This window comes from Gekko japonicus, unplaced genomic scaffold (assembly GCF_001447785.1).
Source record: "Gekko japonicus isolate JY-2015 unplaced genomic scaffold, Gekko_japonicus_V1.1 scaffold147, whole genome shotgun sequence".
Lineage (NCBI taxonomy): Eukaryota > Metazoa > Chordata > Lepidosauria > Squamata > Gekkonidae > Gekko > Gekko japonicus.
In genome coordinates, this window is record NW_015163607.1 from 391,733 (window position 1) to 412,003 (window position 20,271).

The 20,271-nt window shown below is 43.9% G+C and overlaps 1 protein-coding gene across 3 annotated transcripts in view; it reads left to right on the top strand.

Moving 5' to 3' along the window:
• The window catches only part of ZNF462 (zinc finger protein 462), a 171,166-nt gene that overhangs the window by 83,020 nt on the left and 67,875 nt on the right, over positions 1–20,271 (top strand). For all 3 annotated transcript variants that reach the window (XM_015407300.1, XM_015407299.1, XM_015407301.1), the window contains 3 exons: positions 8,866–9,118; positions 11,497–16,967; positions 19,080–19,244. In XM_015407300.1, coding sequence (XP_015262786.1) covers positions 8,899–9,118; positions 11,497–16,967; positions 19,080–19,244 — 5,856 coding nt within the window. In that variant the 5' untranslated portion in view covers positions 8,866–8,898. The remainder of the gene's footprint in view (positions 1–8,865; positions 9,119–11,496; positions 16,968–19,079; positions 19,245–20,271) is intronic.

The following is a 20,271-nucleotide window of genomic DNA, read 5'->3' on the forward strand; positions in this document are numbered from 1 at the left end:
GCCTACCACCTTTAAAACGTCTTGTTCTTTGACAGTATACAACTCATGGTTTTAAAATGTCCTTTTAAGGGCCAAGGGTTTCTGCAAGCTACCTGCTTGCACAAAAGCGGATCTTAACATTGCAGTGGCCTACCGATTTTCACTTATTGCAGAGGGTGTCCAGATAAATAGTGTATTATACATGTCGAAGCCCACTGGTGACTGGCCAAGCTTGCATAGCACCAGAGAAGTCGTTGGTATGGATTCATGCATGTAAATATCTCTTATGTCTTCTTAGTAACAAGATATTCAAGCATGAGTTTATTTATATATTAGGAAACTTCAGCCCAGCTCTGTAGAAGCCACAAATTTCTAGCTTGGTATTTTTTTCCCCCAGTTTTCATAAGCAGCTTAAGACTGGCTCAGCCTCTGTCGACTTCCTCCCTTGTGCTGGTCCTCTACCACATCAGACCTAGCCGAGGCAGATGGCCTCACACACTTAAGGTTTCTCTCAGGCTCAGGGTCACCATATCATATAACCTCTCTCCAACTCTTGCTGTTTGCATATCAACAATAGCCACATCCGTTCACCCATTCCCCCCCTTCTCTCTTCACACACACACACACACACACACACACACACACACACACACCCAGGCGTGCTACAAAAGATCAAATTGATTTCTACTGAAAACATGTTGAAGTTTAAATCTACCTCTCCTTAGTATGATTATGCGTTTCCAAAGACATTCAGGTCATGTCTATGTTTTATGTACGGGAATACAGAACTCAATGGTTGTAGACTTTCCTTTAAAGCACTGAGTGTCTTGTAAGCCTAGTTGTACAGGTGCAGATCTGTGGGATCCTGAAAACAAATCATAGAGCCAGCCTTGGAAATGCCTGCTCTCCTATCTGAAGCAAGTTCCTATTTATCTTTTCCCCGTTTTAGTGACATGTTAGCACGGCAAATGCATAAATGGTAATCGTAAACCAGAATGAGAAATTTTGAATTGAAGTGGATGTGCAGACCATGACAATGAGGGAAACCAGTGCTGGTGCATATGTAATTCTCCAGTGATCAAGGGGTGGGACAGTCTGGGAAGATGCTCCTCCCAATAGGCAGGCCGCTTCTTTGTTGTAATTCCTGCAGGAGAGAGGCTTCTCTCACGTTCTCCAGTGTAGTCCTGAATCAATAAGAAACTCCTCTCCCAAATATTAACGGCCTATAACCAATGCTATCCCACAGCCACAGCATATGCTGAGGTAGTGAAAAAGAAACTGAGGCCAACGTCCCACACTCCCTGTGACTCTCACCAGACCAAGGAAAGGAGGACTACAATCGTAGAGATCTAGGAGCATACAGCATGCCCCCTCCATGATGGAGACTGTCCTAAAAATTACCCTTGGGCGGAAACAGACTGCCCCTCCCCTGGACTGCCAAGAAGGAAGATTCACCAGTAAGTGAGATACATCTTCTGTTCTCCAGTGGTGTGGGGTGAGGCAGTCTGACTTCTGGGACATAGAAAAGCAGTTTGTCCCTGGGAGGGAGAGATGGTTCCTAGACTGAAATGGCATGCTGCAGAACCCTCCTTCCAAAGGCCACTTCTGCCTCCGCCATTCTATCAATTCTGTAGTGCCCGGTGAATGAATGAACAGACCTTCATGGGGCTGCCTTACAAATGAGCTCCAAGGAGGGAAAGGATCTATATGCTGCCGAGGTTGCCACCCTTCTGAGAGAGTGTGCTGTGACGCCTTAAGGGAGATCTAGTCCTGCGGACTTGTAGGCGAGGATTATATAGCCTTTAGCTCACCTACTAAAGGTGGATGCGGAGACCTTTCTCCCATGGAGGACTTCCAGAAAAAAAGAGTCCAAGAAGAAAGGAAGATTCACCGGTGAGATAAATCTTCTGTTCTTAATAATGGTCTACCCCTTCTATGAAAAAAAAAGGTATACGGAATTGTCTCTAAAGGAAGAAGACGAGAGTGTGGAGGAGAGGGCTAGATTCGAATCCAGTTTCGAATCCAGTAGCACTTTATTATTATTATTACTTTCGACTTTTATACCGCTCCATTCCCGCAGGTTCGGATCGGTTTACATAGTAAATTACTTCTCCTATCTATGGCCACAGTATATGGGGGAAGGTGACTGCCTACCGGCACCCAGGCAGCAGGACTCTGTTGTTGTTGTCCGGCTCTTCAAGTGGGCTCTGTTGTTGTTGTTCGGCTGAGTGTTGTTCGGCTTTCCACCTCCTGGCGCCTCGGTGCAGGTCTTATTACAGCGACTCCCTCCGGCGGGCTTCTCCTGGTGCGCGGCCTTAGAGGCCAACAGGATTTGGGGGTGGGTGGGTATAAGCTTTTGAGAGTCAATGCTCCCAGGCAGTCAGAGCTCTAAAGTATCTACCCTCTGAAGCGATCTTCATTGAGGATGGTCTCTCATTTGCAAACCATGGTTTGCAGGGAACAGTGTTCTAGCAGATTTAAATAGCACTTTACAACTTCACATTAAAGTCACACAGGCAAACAAACACAAAAGATGAACATGTGAATAAAACTTTGCTAGTTATCTAGAAGCTGCCTTATGAGGTTTAGTGTGGCAATTGATGGTTTGCTTTGTTTAAAATCAAGATTCATACAGCGGAAAGGGGGGGAACGACGACTAATGCCCTGTGGTGCTACTTGTCTTATGGTACTCCAGGTTCTATTTCTTGAAGGTTTTGTAAGATCTATAATTAGTAGGCTGTTGAATCACATTGCTGTTTCAAAGTGTATTTCTGGTAGACTAATCTCTCTAGCACAGAGAGAAGATTAGACCAATGTTAAGGCCTTCTGGATTTTATTAAGAGGAGTTGTCTACATTGCATGAAGAAAGCAAATCCTACTACATTTTTCTTTTCCTCAAGCATGTCTTGGGTGGATTTCTACTATAGCTTTCTCTCACCATGGTAATCTTTGTCCCTCCAGCAGTCATCCTGTGGGTGCGTGGTGTGGTCCATTTTCAATTAGGCCTTGTGAATCTGCTAACTCCTTAGCCATTCTGTTTAGTGCATTCAGTGAAAACTTTCCCTGCAGTGTTTTAGTGGTAAATTCTGGAAAGGGTCTGTTTAAAGTAAACTCTACCACAGTGCGCCAGATTGTGACCAAGAACATTTATGTACTGAAGCTTGAAAGGCTGTATAATTAAAACAAAACACTGGATTCCAGAGAGTACCAGCCCAATTATCTTTTTAAAAAACTGATATAAATGTTTAAATTTAAATAAATGAACTCTCCATATATCACAAGCGGCTTTTGCACTTCTCTCAGTCTGGCTGTTGTTTGTATGGGGTAGGAAGATGGTTGCTGCTTGATTTAAAAAAACAAAACAAAGTCTCATGGTTCTTTCCATATTGGCTTTAAGTAGCAATCAAGCTGAATTGGAATTTCTACATTTGTGGCATGTGGGCCCTGCCGGGTTATGGAGGTTTTACATAAATACAACTCTTTGTCTGGCCCTTGCTGCTCGGATTCCCAGAATCTCCTGAAATCCCAGACTGTACAAGCAAAATTAAATTATTGGGGGGCGGGGGGGAACTAGCATCTTTCTGCAGGTTTGTGCTAATTGCACAATTTTATTCTGGTTGCCAAATTCTGAGTTTGTTGGCACAGATTTTAGGAAACCTTGTTGGGAGAATTTTAGACTGCAGGATATGCATGGTGATGGTCATAACCACATGGTAACACTGCGACTGCTGTCTTTGTCATTATGGACAAACATGCCGATATTGTCTCCATATATCTCTCTTTCATGTGCATCTTGACAGCATATTAACATCTGCAGTGAAAATGAGCTCCATTCTTTGGCTGACAGATGGGTCCCCCTGCTCTTTATCTCCCATAGACAAAGAAATAGAGACAACATATTTCAGATTTTCTTGATCACTTAAACCGTGTTAGCTCTTTGGGGGATTTTCTCCTCCTCAAAATATTTGAACCATGACAAGAAATGCTTAAAGAGCAAAATCAAAAAAAGTAGTGCCATATGATTTTGGTGGAAAATATGAAATCATTCAGACGCACCTAGCAAAAATTGTGCCTGGCCAAGATTTACCTTGCGTGTGACCTACGTTGTTAAAATTAGAACCCATTTTAAAAGCTTTGGCCTCTGCATCTTTTTTTTTAAAAAATAAAAGCATTCAATGGACACAAAGCTCCAGGAAATCCTTCTATACATCCCCATCATGAAGCTACCATTCATTTCAGTAGAAGTTACACAAGAGAACTTCCTGGAAGATTATCCCCATTCCTATTTGGTGAACCTCACACTGCTCTTAAGGTGAATATTTAGCCTGAGCAGTTTTATGTATAGTCAGGTCAAAATTAGTGTCCTTAAACACTAACCATCCCAGGAGGTGGTAGCACTCACCAATGTCAATTTTTCTAATGTTGCTTCTCTTATTCAGTGAAGTTGAATTATCTTGTGGAGAAATTTAATTCCCCCCCCTCCCCTATTTTCCTGAGCCAACTTTTGCAAAGAAGAAGAAACAGTAAAGGGAAGGCCATTTGTCACTTGTGTTCCTTAAAGAATCAACATACTTAAAGGAAGAGATTCTCCCCCCCCTTCTTTTTCCCCTCCTTTTCCTGCACAATGGAGCTTTCAGAGAACCTCTCTCCAAAAGAAATAGCTCCAGCCTTTGTGCAGAAGGGTGTGCCTATTGGCAAGGCTTGCTGAGGCAGACAGCTTGGCTGGTGATTAACAAAGGTCATTAGACTTTGGAATCTGGCAGGCAGAGTCAGATGGTATGTCTTCTGTGCATAGAAGAACGACTCCCAAGAGGTTGAGGCTTACTGGAGGGCTTCCCCCTCCCTCCCTTCTCTCTCTGTCTCTCTCTCTCTCTCCATCCTATTTTATTTTAAGTCACACTTTCTACTTTTTGCTCTGTTTGTAGGACAGTTTTAGCAAACCTTTAGGTTCTGGCAATGGCTGGTGTGGCTGGAACTTTTTGCGAGATTGAGAAAGGAGGTCCATCATGAGATATTTTGTCCTCGGATTTCTTAGGAGAGAGGAAAGATGTTGGGGGCTGGTGACAAGACTGGAAGCTTCGGGCAGCTATTCTTTCCTGAAAGGGCTGAGAAGGAAGTTCTGCTCCTCTTATGATACTGATTCCCTAACATCAGGCTTGCAAAAAAAAAGGTGGTGGTGGGGGGGTGGAGAGAGAGGAAAAAGAGAATGGTGTGTGCTGGAGATGAGGCTGAGGATAAGTGAAGCCATGTTGTGTGCTGACGAGAGAAGCTCTGAGCCTCTCTCTCTCTTTCTGAGTGCATGACTTGTCTGAGGTAAAATGGCTGCGCTTTCTCTCCTAAAGCTCAGAGGACTAGGGCAGCTTAGTGAGTCTTAAAGCTTCAGTGACGCAGGAGCTCATATCTCTTTGGAAGTGTGATAAACACATTCAGCAGAGCAGTGGCTTGTTTGGATCAGATGTGAAAGGACTAAACTTGGGGGGGGGGTGAGGTTGGAGGATGGGCAATGAACACTGGAGGATCTGCTCCCCCCCCTCATTCTAAATTCAGGAGTCATCTGCTGCACCATGGAAAGAGAGGGGGGGGATTGTTTTCAGGTCTAATGGACTGTGCTAAAGGAGACTTGTGGGGTGGGGCCTCAGAGCTCACTGCTGTAATTTGATCCAGAGCAGATAGCAACCTCTTCCACACAGTCTGGTCTGGTGCTTGCACATAAAAGATTGAGTATCTTGATTGTTGCTAACTTTGTTAGCTGAAAAGAAGGCAGTGCCAGCGCTCATTCTTTCAATTCAAGGAAGGAGAAGGGTGCAAAGAGGAAGGAGTGTTCAGAATCCTGTCGGTGGAAGTGCCTTTCTGCTCCCTGTGTCCAAAGAGGATTATTGTTGTTGTCGTTTTAATTCAGGCTAACCAGAAGGAACTTCACTGTGAGGCAGAATCCTGCCAGCAGTGTCTTTCTTGATTACATTGACAGAATGTTTGTTGGGACTGAACTTGCTGCAGAAGTAACTTTTCTATTACTTAACAATAAGAGGATGGAATTTTCATGAGGACATATTTTTGGCTGTGTTCCATCTCTTGGACTTGTGGAGCTCCTAGATTTAATATGACCTGCTGGAGCATGTGAGGAGACTTTAAAAGAAGCTATTAATTCATTAATCTAATAGTTGCTACTGGATCCATGCAACCCTAGGGTAAAATTACTTCTTTCTTTTAAATCCCCTCCCCATCTTTTATGTACACTTATTTGCCCAGGGTGCTAAATGTTTTGAGGCTGATGATCACCTTTTCCTCAGAAATATGAGAAAATTAGATTTAACAGGTGACATTCTGGAATTCCATGGCTACTTTAAGCTAGTAGTTTACTGCTTCATATAGTCAAATATAGAATCAGATGATCCAGGGAACATTTTGCAAAAGATTGGATTCATGTCATCCCATTGAGAGATCTCTGCTTCATGGTGGAAGTCAAGAACAAGGCGTTTCACGCTCTCCAACTCAGTAAAAACTGAGGTTTTTTACAATAATTAATAATATTGGAAAGCTGCAGTTTGGAAAGATACATTGCTGGTTAAAATATTTGCAGTGAAGTTGTGCATTATACTTTAATAAAGGAGTTGGATTTATGGTAAATCCCCCCCCTTAGTGATGAAGCAGATTAGGTGACTTGGGGTCAGTCATTATATTTTATCCTACTTCACAAGGTTAGTATGAGGATGAACTAGAGTGATGCACACCATGCATGCTACCCTGAGTATATTGCAGAAAAATGGATAGAAACATTTAATCAATAAATAGTAGATTGAGTTATATGTTCAGCTTTTATGAAAGAGTTTGGAAGGGCCTCCCCCCAAAGGAAACTGACAGCCAGTGTGGTGTTGTGGTTAAAAATGGTGGACTCTAATCTGGAGAGCTCGGTTTGATTCCCCACTCCTCCACATGAAGCTAGCTGGGTGACAGTTCTCTCAGAACTCTCTCGGTCCCATCTACCTCACAGGGTGTCTGTTGTGGTAAGGGAAGGTGATTGTAAGCCACTCCAAGACTCCTTCGGGTAGTGAAGACTGGGGTAAAACCAACTCTTCTTCCTCAGACAGCTTTTGGAATTTTTTTTGCACATTATTGTTTGGTGCCTTTCTCCCATACTTCCTTGGTTCTGCTGTTATAGCAATCCATCTCCAACAAAGACTTGGGTATAACAAGGCCTATGCACACAGTAGTTGTGAGTCACAGTAGGTGTGAGTCACGTGTCTCAATATTTCCTAGAGTCCTCTAAGACAGGGGTGTCAAACATAAGGCCCGGGGGCAGAAACTGGACCATCCAGGGGTGTTATGCAGCCCATGGGCAACTGGTGCAAGGGAGGGAGCAGGAGGCCGCTCGGGGAAGGGTGCGCAGAGCCACTCTAAGGGTGCGTTCAGACGGGGGCTTTACACTGGTTAGGGTGCCGTTTCCAATCGTTGTACTTACCGGCGTTCAGACGGGGCACATCTGCCTCCTCTCCCTAACCGGTGTAAAGCCCTTTACACCGTTGCACTCTGCTACCAGGTCCCCAAGTGGTGGTATACAGAGTGCAACGGTGGTAAACGGTGCACCCCGGCGTCTGATCGCTCTCCACCGGTGCCTAGGCATTTCCGTCGGAAGCCTGAGGCTTCCGGCTTTCCCCCACCATTTTATTTTAACTCTATGCAATATGCGCTCGGGCGAAGCTTCGCCCTGAGCGTCTGTTAAAATAAACACAAAAAACCTTAATTTACCTTCCCAGAGGAGTCCGGGACTTAAGGAAGGCCAGGTTGGGATTTAAACTTTAAAGGTAAGTCCTTACCTTTAAAGTTTAAATGTAATGGGGGGTGTTTTGAGCATGCGCAAAAATCGCCATTCTCTGAATGGCTGCCTGTGCGCATGTTCAAACTGCTTAAAAAAAAAAAACGCCGACGCCCGCAGCGTGTGAGCGGGCGTCCAACGGAGGCATTCGCAAGATGGAGGGGGAGTCTGATCGCGTTTCTGCCGGCATAAACTGCACCGGTTCCAACCGGTGCAGTTTATGCCGGCAGAAAGGCCGCGTCTGAATGCACCCTAATTGTGGCTTCCGCACGGCAGGACAGCCTCGTCTGCAGCAGTCAAGCTGAACCCCTTCACTTCAGTGACTGGTAAGTTGGGAGCCACTGCACTTGGCTTGCAGCTCTGGGGATGCTGTCCCGGATGGCTGCAGGGATCCGCGTTTGCACGTGGGGAGGGTGCAGACAGTACTCAGTTGGTGTATGGGAGCATCTGCCTAGCGCTGCACTGCTGGCTCTCCAGTCCGCCCATGTGGGTTTTCCTCTGCACCCCCCCTCCCATGGGGCCTTGCAGTGAGGACACACCAGCTCTGAGCTTACCAGTTGCTGTCCTTTATAAAGTTTATATCTCCAGTACCCAGCAGTACATTTTATCGCACACATGGCCTGGCCTGACAAAGTGACATTTATGTCAGATCCGGCCCTCGTGACAAATGAGTTCAACGCCTCTGCTCTAAGAGGCCTGCAAGAATCTATGTGCCCTTTGTGTGTTTGTGTGTGTGTGTGTAAAATTCTAAATGTGCTCTGACATTTGCTCAATATTAAATTTGCAGTAGTGCAATAATGTTGTAGGTCAATAAATCATATAATAATTTGTTTCACTGAATTGTGTCTCTCTGAGTATGTGCTTTAGGGGAGTGCCATGGCTTGGTAGCAGAGCATTTGCTTTGCATATAAAAGCAGGTTCAGTCTCCACCATCTCCAGGTAAAGGGACCTACCAGTAACTCAGTAGAACTGCTACCAGTCAGAGTAAATAATACCGACCTCAACAGATCAGTAATCTAAGTATAAGGCTGTTTCCTGTGTATTCAGCTGTTTCTTTATCTTTCCTCTTTCAGGATTTCCTAATGTAAAACTTACCATTAAGGACCATGGAGGTGCTGCAGTGTGATGGCTGTGATTTTCGAGCGCCATCCTACGAAGATCTGAAAGCTCACATTCAGGATGTTCATACCGCATTTCTGCAGCCCACAGATGTTTCCGAGGAAACTCCGAGCCAGTCAAGGTTTAGTTCTATGAATAGCGGTGACCAGGCTGAGGTGGAATATTCTTCTGTAAAAGATGAATTTGCAATTACAGATGAGATGGCAGGTAAAATCTGTACCTTTCCCACCTCTGTCTTTGAAATGTTTTGTGTTAAATTTTGGTCCACTGCAGTGTTCTCACATTACCAACCTGTTAGCCAAAGGTTGCCTGTTATGAACTAGTATTTTGCTTTGCTACTGGCCAAACGCTTATGACATATGTACTGAAAAGACAATGACAGGGACTGTAAGTAGACAGTCGACATTTGGAATTTCATTGCAATCCAGTGTTGCATTATCTATAACAGTATCCAAAAATGGCACAGTGATACTCAACTGCAGCTGCTCCCACCAGTTTTCATACAGTGCACTTGTCAGTGGATTTTCACTTGACTGATGATCACAAGTAAATAATCATAGCCCTATGTTATCATTCCCCCCCCCCCAATTAACCATGACTTGTAGCTAGGGATGGGCACAAATTGAGAAACGAACCACAGTTCAAGCATGAACCAGACCAGTTCGTGGCTTGTTTTGAACTGGTTCATTTAGTTGTGTCATTCCCAAATCAAAAAACCAACCACCTTTTTTTCTGTGGAGGTTCATTTGGTTTGTTAGAGCAGTTCGTTCTCCAGACAGCCTGGTGCTGATTCAGTGAATTCTTAGGCAGTGCTGAGGGTAGACTTGTGGAGAAGCCTAGAAACACCTGCAGCAGTTGTCCATAGCTTGATTGGCAGCTCTGGGAACCAATCATGGAGCTCTCATTCTGCTCTATGGAAGTAGATTGTGTGTGTGTATACACCACACCCTGATTCAGCTGCTTTCACTCTGCAGCAGGAAAAAATAAGAGTTATTGTTTGAGAGCAAGTTAAGAAGAATTGTTTGCTGTGTGGCTGATTTAAGGGGAGGCTAGAGCTGAGCTTTCCTGGGGACATCTGGTTTGGGGGGCTATAACTCAGACATCCCAAACTCAGTCTTTGCCAAACTTAGCTGGTGGGTGGAGGAGAGCCTGATGAAGACGCCCTTTGAGTTTGGCATCTCTAACTCACAAGGAGGCTGTTCTGCCACCTCCTGAAATGCCGAACCAAACAAACCACGAATTGGTTCAGGTTATAGAAAAAGTTTGTGAAAGCTCATGGTTTGTGTAATCAAATGAACCATGAACCACCATTTTCCCGGTTTGTCCCAACCCTACTTGTAGCTTTTGGCTTTCTTAAAAGAATCCTCATCCCCAGTCGGGCATTACACCACTACTTTTCTGGGAAGCTGAGTGCATTTTAGGACTATAGTTGTGTGTGTGCATGTGTGAAAAAGTATGTATATAAAGTGTATGTGTTTACGCTGCTGCCCTACCTGGGTGAAAGTAATTGTGGCGTACATCAAACCATGAAGTTCCTCTGATGGAATGGCATTTCTGTTTGCGAAAGAGGGGGTGGTGATTTCTGTCAATTCTCACCTGCCTCTGCAGACCCCCAACTTTGTCAACTATGGTGTTTTGGAGGCTCTGCTCACCCCATGAACAAAATTTAGGGGGTGCAGTAGGCAGGAATTGGGAAAGGCCCCTCCATGAAGTCTGTGGATAGTTGAATGCATACCAGTGTTTGCTGGTTCTAAGGGAAGTATTGGTGATGATGTTTTCACAGCCAGTGCTATTGATGGAGGAGTAGTTATTTATTTATTATATTACTGAATACTTGGTTGTCTATTTGTAGATATATAAAGCGAAGTATAAATTAACCCAGCATCATATTCCATTGCTATTTCAAATGCAGGAACATAAGAGACGCCAATGTTGGATCAGGCCAAAGGCCCATCCAGTCCAACACTCTGTGTCACACAGTGGCCAGAAATACCAGTGCCATCAGGAGATCCACCAGTGGGGCCAGGACATTAAAAGCCCTCCCACTATTGACCCCCCCCCAGCACCAAGAAGACAGAGCATCACTTGCCCCAGAGCCCCTATCTATACCTTGTGGCTAATAGCCACAGATGGACCTCTGCTCCATATGCTTATCTAATTCCCTTTTGAAGCCGTCCATGCTTGTAGCCGTCACTACTTCCTGTGGCAGTGAATTCCATGTGTTAATCACTCTTTGGGTGAAGAAGTACTTCCTTTCTAACCCGACCGCTCAGCAATTTCATTGAGTGCCCTTTTTTGGTTACTGTTCCTTTTTTGCTTTTTAAAATATCATTTTGCAGTAACTCTTACCAATTGTGCAAATTGTATTTTTGTGGAAACTCACATCCATTCTCGTGTTTAATCTCCAACTTTACCTAGAAAGGAGCTGTAAGTGGTAGGTCCATTATATTATGTCATAGAAAATTAATTATAAACCCAGTGCTTGCAGCATGTTTTCTTTTTCTGATTACAGTGCTATAATAATGCAGCACTTTCAAAAATCCTCTTTAAAATTTCTTGATGTGTTTTTTTTTGGTCTTCTTCAGGACAAAACGCTGCTCAGCTGGGGACTGGAAATTACTATAGCCATAGCCAGAGTTATTATGGCCATCATATGCTCTCTAAACCAGCAAACAAGTTTTTCCAGTGCAAATTCTGTGTGCGTTACTTCAGATCCAAAAACCTCCTCATAGAACATACACGAAAAGTGCATGGAGCTCAGGCTGGAGGAGGATCCCCGACTGGATCACCTGGTGCTGGATCCTTAAATTACAACATCATGATGCATGAAGGCTTTGGTAAGGTTTTTTCTTGCCAATTCTGTACCTACAAATCTCCAAGGCGTGCAAGGATTATTAAGCACCAGAAGATGTACCACAAGAACAGCCTGAAAGAGAGCTCTGCTCCTCCTGCTGCTGCAGCTGCTATATCTGATTCGGCATCTACATCTGTGCCAGTGCAGGACTCTTGCAAAGAGCTTCCAGCTGAAGTTGTAGAACGCAGCATCTTGGAGTCTATGGTCAAGCCCTTAACCAAGTCAAGGGGCAACTTCTGTTGTGAGTGGTGTAGTTATCAAACACCTCGAAGGGAACGCTGGTGTGACCATATGATGAAGAAGCATCGCAGCATGGTGAAAATATTGTCCAGCCTGAGGCAGCAACAGGATGGGACCAGTATGCAGGATATATCAAGCAAGGGTCCACCAAGCCCCACCCAAAATTCCAACTATATACCTATGAATGCTTCTGGACGGGAAATGCCAAATGCAAATATCTCAAACTTCAGGGGCTCTATGAATAATTCCCTTGTCAGGTCCAACTCTTCTACTTCTTCAAAGTTTTCTTCTGTTTCTTATCCTCATATGAAACATAAGGCACCTCACAACTCGGGCATTGTTAGTATGTCTGACAGATCCCGTTATGGGATTACTGACATGGCGAATTCTTCTGCTGATATGGATACGAACAGTATGCTAAATGACTCGAGTTCTGATGATGAGCTGAATGAACTAGACAGCGAGAATGGGTTGAACTCTATGGATCACCAGGCTTCTGGACTAACTGCAGAACTCATGGGATCCGAGGGCCACAAATTATTGGAAACAAAGGGGATTCCGTTTAGGAGGTTTATGAACAGATTCCAGTGTCCTTTCTGTCCTTTCCTCACCATGCATCGGCGGAGCATTTCCCGCCACATTGAAAACATCCATCTTTCTGGAAAGACAGCAGTATACAAATGTGATGAATGTCCTTTTACTTGTAAGAGCTCCTTCAAACTTGGAGCTCATAAACAGTGTCATACGGGGGCAGCATCAGACTGGGATGCAGTGAATTCCCAAACTGAGAGCATTGCTTCTTCATTAAATGAAAGCACAGTATCCTTTGAAGGGGGCAATATAAATGGCAGGAAGTCTGGAGGAATGATGGATTCCATGCAGCAACAGCAACAGTCTCCACAGTCCAACTCACAACATCCATATAAATGTACCATGTGCAATTATTCCACAACTACTTTGAAAGGTCTTAGGGTTCATCAGCAACACAAGCATTCATTTTGTGACAATTTGCCAAAATATGAGGGGCCATCATCAAACACACCACAAGAAAGTGAGCCTGATACTCATCCCTCTCCCAGCACTGTGAAGAAAAGCCAGACCTCAATTCTTGGGTTGTCTTCTAAAAACAACTTTGTAGCTAAATCTTCTAGAAAGATGTCCAATGACTTTCCTCTAGATCTGTCACCAGTGAAAAAGAGAACGAGGATTGATGAGATAGCTAGTAATCTGCAAAGCAAAATCAATCAAAACAAGCAACAAGAAGACGCGGTGATTAATGTAGAGGATGACGAGGAAGAAGAGGAAGACAATGAAGTGGAGATAGAGGTAGAACTGGACAAGGAAGAAGAACAAGCAGAGCAATTGATGGAAATTGCATCTTTCACTTCCCAACAAATGTGGGGAAGAGATGCTAGTGAATCTCAGAAGGAATCCAATTATAGAAACATCCCGCATGATTACAACTCAACAAATGGTGCTGAAATTGAATTAACTATATCTGAGGATGAGGAGGACTATTATTGTTCTCCAGTTGGCTTGAAGGACCAAGGTCTGAATTCATCGGTTTTGGGCAGCCAGTCGAGTATGTATGGATCTGATCAAAACAATGACAATTCTGACTACGGTGATTCTGGAAGGCTCTACTACTGTAAACACTGTGACTTTAGTAACAAATCTGCCAGGAGTGTTAGCACTCATTACCAACGGATGCATCCATACATTAAATTTAGCTTTAGGTATATCCTAGATCCCAATGATCACAGCGCAGTGTACAGATGTCTTGAATGTTACATTGATTATACAAATTTTGAAGACTTGCAGCAGCATTATGGTGAGCATCATCCTGAAGCTATGAATGTACTAAACTTTGACCACTCTGATTTGATTTATCGATGTCGCTTCTGCTCGTACACCAGCCCGAATGTTCGGAGCCTAATGCCACATTACCAAAGAATGCACCCGACGGTTAAAATTAACAATGCAATGATATTCTCAAGTTATGTGGTTGAGCAACAAGAAGGGCTAGGCTCAGAGTCGCAAACGCTGAGAGAGATCTTAAATTCTGCCCCCAAAAGTCTGGCCACTTCCACTCCGGTTGCTCGTGGGACTAGCATGCCTGCTTCTTTTAACAAAAATTCTTCGAAAGGTAATAGTCCTGATTCTGAGAGCCAGAAGGAGTCCTCAGTAAATAGTGTTGTGGTTTATGATTGTGATGTTTGTTCATTTGCAAGTCCTAACATGCATTCTGTCTTGGTACATTACCAGAAAAAACATCCTGAAGAAAAGGCTTCATATTTCAGGATTCAGAAGACAATGCGTGTTGTATCTGTCGAGAGGGGCTCAGCTCTGGCTCAGATGGCGTATGAAATGGGATCACCCATTTCCCCCAAAATGTCCAACATGCCTTCACAACTGCCACCTCCACCACCTCCAGACCTTACGACTGAGCTTTACTACTGCAAACACTGCTCATACAGCAATCGGTCAGTGGTTGGAGTGCTGGTGCACTACCAGAAAAGGCATCCAGAGATAAAAGTTACTGCAAAATACATTAGGCAAGCACCTCCAACTGCAGCCGTGATGCGAGCTGGGGAGATGCCTCCTGGTATTCATAGACCACCTGGAGCTATGCAACAACTTAACAGGAGCAACACTGAGAGTACTGTGGCGCCCTTGGAGAATGAGATGTTCTTTTGCCAGCACTGTGATTATGGAAACCGGACTGTGAAAGGCGTGCTCATACATTACCAAAAGAAGCATCGTGATTTCAAAGCCAATGCAGATGTGATTAGGCAGCACACTGCCACAATCAGAAGCCTTTGTGATCGTGGCCAGAAAAATTCCCCTGGCAGCTTGCAGATTCACACTTCAAATGCTGAACGAGAAAAGACTAAGCTGAGAGCTCTCAAATGCAGGCAGTGTTCTTATACCTCTCCCTATTTTTATGCGTTGCGGAAGCATATTAAAAAGGATCACCCAAGCCTGAAAGCCACAGTCACTTCTATTTTGCGATGGGCATTTTTGGACGGCTTAATAGAAGCTGGATATCACTGTGAATGGTGTATCTATTCTCATGCTGAGCCCAGCGGCTTGCTTGTACACTACCAAAGGCGGCATCCTGAGCATTATGTTGACTATACATACATGGCAACGAAGCTCTGGGCAGGACCAGATCCTTCGCCTCCAGCCTTACTGATGCCATTGGAGATGAAAACATATAAATGCAGAGACTGCATTTTTGAAGCATCTTCCATTTGGGACATTACTAATCACTACCAGGCTTTTCATCCTTGGGCTATGAACGGGGATGAATCAGTGTTGCTAGATATCATAAAGGAGAAAGATGCCGCTGAGAAAGCCAACCCAGCTTCCAATGATACTGGAGTCCGGATAAATTCGGAAGACCAGATAGCAGCACCAGCACCTCAGCTGGATCAGGATACAGAATACACAGAGGATGCAAACCTTCCCCAAGACAAAGCTATCCAGCTAACCTCTGTAAACCCTGCAATATCGTCAACACCCTACCAGTGTACGGTGTGCCAGTCAGAGTACAACAATTTGCATGGCCTTCTGACCCATTATGGCAAAAAGCATCCTGGGATGAAAGTGAAAGCTGCAGATTTTGCACAAGACATAGACATCAACCCGGGCGCTGTGTACAAATGTAGGCATTGCCCATATATTAATACACGCATCCATGGTGTTCTTACACACTACCAGAAGCGACACCCTTCAATAAAGGTCACTGCAGAAGATTTTGTGCACGATGTGGAACAGCCTACTGACATGACCCAGAATGATGTGGAAGAGACCAGCAGAATCTTCAAGCAAGGCTATGGTGCTTACAGGTGTAAGTTGTGCCCTTACACTCATGGTACTTTAGAGAAACTCAAAATTCATTATGAAAAATACCACAACCAGCCTGAATTCGATGTGTTTGCACAGTCTCCTCCCAAGCTGCCTGCCTCCATGGAGCCTGAAGTAGTCACTGAAATTAAGCCTTCTCCAGAAATTGTCCCCGAGGAAGTTATTGGAGATGATTCAGTGCCACCATCTCACTTCTCCAGTTCTCATTTGGTTTCTCACACTGTGTTCCGATGCCAGCTCTGTAAGTATTTCTGCTCCACTAGGAAAGGGATAGCGAGGCACTACCGTATCAAACACAACAATGTCCGGGCACAGCCAGAGGGCAAGAACAACCTCTTCAAATGTGCGTTGTGTTCTTACACAAACCCTATTCGTAAAGGTTTGGCTGCACATTATCAGAAGCGCCATGACATTGATGCTTACTATACTCACTGCTTGGCAGCCTCAAGGACTGTAAGTGACAAACCCAACAAAGTTATCATTCCGTCGCCCCCAAAAGAAGATTCCCCTCAGTTAAGTGAGGAGCTGAGAAGGGCAGTGGAGAAGAAGAAATGTTCCCTTTGCTCCTTCCAGTCGTTCAGTAAAAAAGGAATCGTGTCTCACTATATGAAACGGCACCCTGGTGTCTTCCCTAAGAAACAGCACGCGAGCAAGCTGGGGGGTTATTTTACAGCTGTGTATGCAGATGAGTACGAGAAACAGCAAGCCCCGGCAGAGGAGAGGAACGATTTTGAGAAACCCGAAATCGAGGCTGAGGGTCCAGAAATGGAGTGGCTCCCCTTCCGATGCATCAAGTGTTTCAAACTCTCCTTCAGCACAGCTGAGCTGCTGTGTATGCATTACACTGACCACCACAGCAAGGACTTGAAGAGAGACTTTACCATACTGGGAAGTGGTGTCCCCTTCCAGAACCCCACTTACCAGTGCAAGCACTGTGACAGCAAGCTGCATAGCACGGCGGAACTGACCACACACTTGAACAGTCACAATGAAGAATTCCAGAAGCGTGCCAAACGTCAAGAGAGGAGGAAGCAGCTTCTGAGCAAGCAAAAATATACAGATGGTGCATTGGTAGATTTCAAACAAGAGAGGGTAAGGATATGTTTTCACTTTTTATATTTATATTTGGTGTTCTTTCTCCTCTTCCGCCCCCCGGAGATTTCTCCTTACTAGCGTCCAGATGCACATTTCCTTTGGCAGCTGAGGAGCTACAGGCTCACCAGCGACTTAGTGTGCCAGTATGCCCTAAGTCAATTAAACACTGCAGCTTGATTACACCCCCTTCCTTTCATTTCTTCCACCACTTCCTCAAACTCCTGGCATGTTCTCCCCACCCCCACCCTGCCTGCTCCCCTTCCTAATTCCAAAGCTAATTTCTCTTTGGCACCAAATTCTATTAGCCTTCTAGTGTGAGAAAATTACTCCTTTTCCTTATCTTTAGTGGTTCCTTCCCCAGTTCCCAAGTATTGGTATGGCTAAAAAAAAAATTGTTAGCAGTGTCATTGAGAAGACATGGCAGCATCACACATGTGTGTATGTGTAAAGTGCCGTCAAGTCGCAGTTGACTTATGGTGTCCCCAGTAAGGGGGTTTCAAGGCAAGTGAAAAGCAGAGATTGTATGCCATTGTCTCCCATGCAAGTACTGACCTTGGTTAACTTCTAAGATCTCACAAGATCAGGATATACCATGCTGCCTTCTCTCATCAGATACAACCCATTTCAAATCCTTTGATGTCAATGGGTTTAGACCATGTTCCTTATGAACTACAGATTGACCACTTCCTTGTTTTACTGATTTCATCCTTGAACAACAGCTTGGTAGGAGTCACCGTTTAAAACTGAACTGCATGTGAAAAACCAGTTGGTTTTTAACCCACCTTTTTGTTTTGTGTTTAGAGGCTGCCACCATATTGTTCAAAGAGAATAACAGGAACTCAGTAAATGCCTCTTAGTGAATCAACAGCAACAGATTTTAATCCCAAATCTGGCTTGCTAGGAGTGCAGTTCTCAAATAGGATCTCTGTTGGAGTTTGATGGTCCTCAGACTGGTTCTCATACTGTTGGGGTCAAATCTTAGGAGAGTCCATTCTGTGGAATGGTAGTAAAGATGAGGAATGACAAGAGTGAAGAGATACTTAACAAAAGGTAATTGAGATCAAGATGGGAAAACTTTGACTTCCTGGTCACAGGTCCCATATAGAATGTCCAGGAGTAGACTGACTGCTTAGAGAACAGTTCTCAGTCTACCCTGGACAAATGCCAGTAGACCTAGTTTCAGAACTATTTTGAACCATGGTTCAGGAAGGAAGGAAGGTTGATTCAGCACTTCACATGTCATCTGTACTACTACATGTTTGTGATAGGTCCTTGAGTCATTCACGTGCAAAGAACCTGGTTTTACAAAGACCATCTCAGAGAGTTTTTACAGATATTTCCCTTAGTTAAAAATCAGTTTCCTTATGTGTGAATAACAACTCTTTTATGGAGTATAGACACTTTCTGTCTGCACATCTGACAAGAGTGTATACCTGCTACAAATGTAAAGGCTGTTTGAAGCTTATTTAACCATTATGGCTTTGCTTAAGGAACCCTGGAAAATTTAATTTGGTGAAGGTACTAAGAATTCCCCTTACCAAGAGCATGTGATGTGCATGTGCACGCACACACACGATTCCCAGATTTGCCTGTGGAAAGCTATAGAAGTTAAACTGGTTGTTGCACAAACGTGTTTCAAGAGATGTCAGCTAATGGAAAAACAAAAGTGTACCTGTGTTTATTTTCCATGCATTACATGTTACAAATAGAAGTGTGCAAACTTGAATTGCGATTTTCTACATGATCCAAAGGATTTGGGCAATATTTTAACATCTCACTAACTGTGTAGTCCTCAGTAGAATTAAACCCTTTTGAGCCCATTGAAGTCACTTAGGATTGCAGTGCATGGCTGCAGTCCTGTACATATTTACCAGGGAATAAGCCTCTGTGAATACAAAGGACTTACTACTGAGTAAACCTGTTTAGGATTGCACTATGCAACCATTCAGGGATCTTTAGATTAAATGTATGCTGCCACAGTGATTTATATATTGTACCACAAATATAATTGCTTATTTTATTTTACACTGCAGCCTTGCGGCCCAGTTATTTAAAACAGCACCAGACCTTTCTGGGAAGAAATTTTTCATATATTGTGTTGCCTTGCAGCCTTTTGGTTACTTGGAAGAAGTTTCAAAGCTGAAAGAAAGAAAGGTTGTGGGATACAAATGTAAATTTTGTGTGGAAGTTCATCCAACTCTTCGAGCCATTTGTAACCATCTCCGTAAGCACGTCCAGTACGGGAATGGCTCCGCGGTGTCTGCTGCAGTCAAGGTGAGAAAGCTGAAGAGTGAATTATTTCGGGAACCAAAGGTACAGTTGCCTGTGGGGGAAGGGGAATGAGCCATTCTTTGTCATTTAATTCCGGGGTATTCTGGATGAGGCAGCACATAACTGCAGCTAACCCATGTCAGACAAGAAAAACAGTATCTCCTTTCATTCCCCCCCCCCAAACTGCATTTCACTTTTTTGCCCTGATGCATGGCAGCCTGTTGAGACCCAATGCAGCTCTATGCAGAGTCACTTCTGTTTCAGCCCACTGATTTCACTGGAGTTGCTGTGTTCGATTGCTAGTCAGGGAGCACTTTGTGGCTGTTCTAAGTTGCCGTTATGTTTTTAAAAATTTAATCTCTTCAGAAAAGGAGTACAGAAGCACTCATTAAAGTGAGTGTACTTTTTGTGCCCTGAATTCCAACATATACAATGCATATGGTGTTATATAAGGTGTGTCTCCAGGTCTGAGTGTATGCCGCAGAATCAGCTTCCTTAGAACCTCAGCCTTCTCTCTTTCTTTGCTGCTTTAAAAAAACAAAACAACACAGGTTTTTTTAGTCCTTATTGGGTGTAAAGAAATGCTGGTGTGTAGACAGTGGCTAATAGAATATCAAAAATCAGAGAAGTTGGTGAATAAGGTTTCCAGTGGTAAAAGGCAGGACATTGGTGTCTTGCATAGCCTCCTCCCCACTAGCTGAAGTTGAAAAGAAATACACAAAATAGCTCAAGTGGCACAATTAACGATGCAACAACAAGAGAAAGCACACTCATTTGCTTAGTTTATACAATTCATGCGTAATCCAGCTTTGCTTGCATCAGAATTTGTGCTATCTTGTTCCAGATAAGTTTTTTTGGCTTGGAGTGTGCACAATTCTTTGTGCATTTTCCATTCACAGAATTCCATTCAGTTCACAGAATTAATTTGATTAACTGTGGTGCAAGGTGCACCATGGGGAGGTGTCACAAAGTAGGGGGGATAATGAAGATTATACTTCTTCATGAGCAGTTGAGCGCTTGTAAACATTGG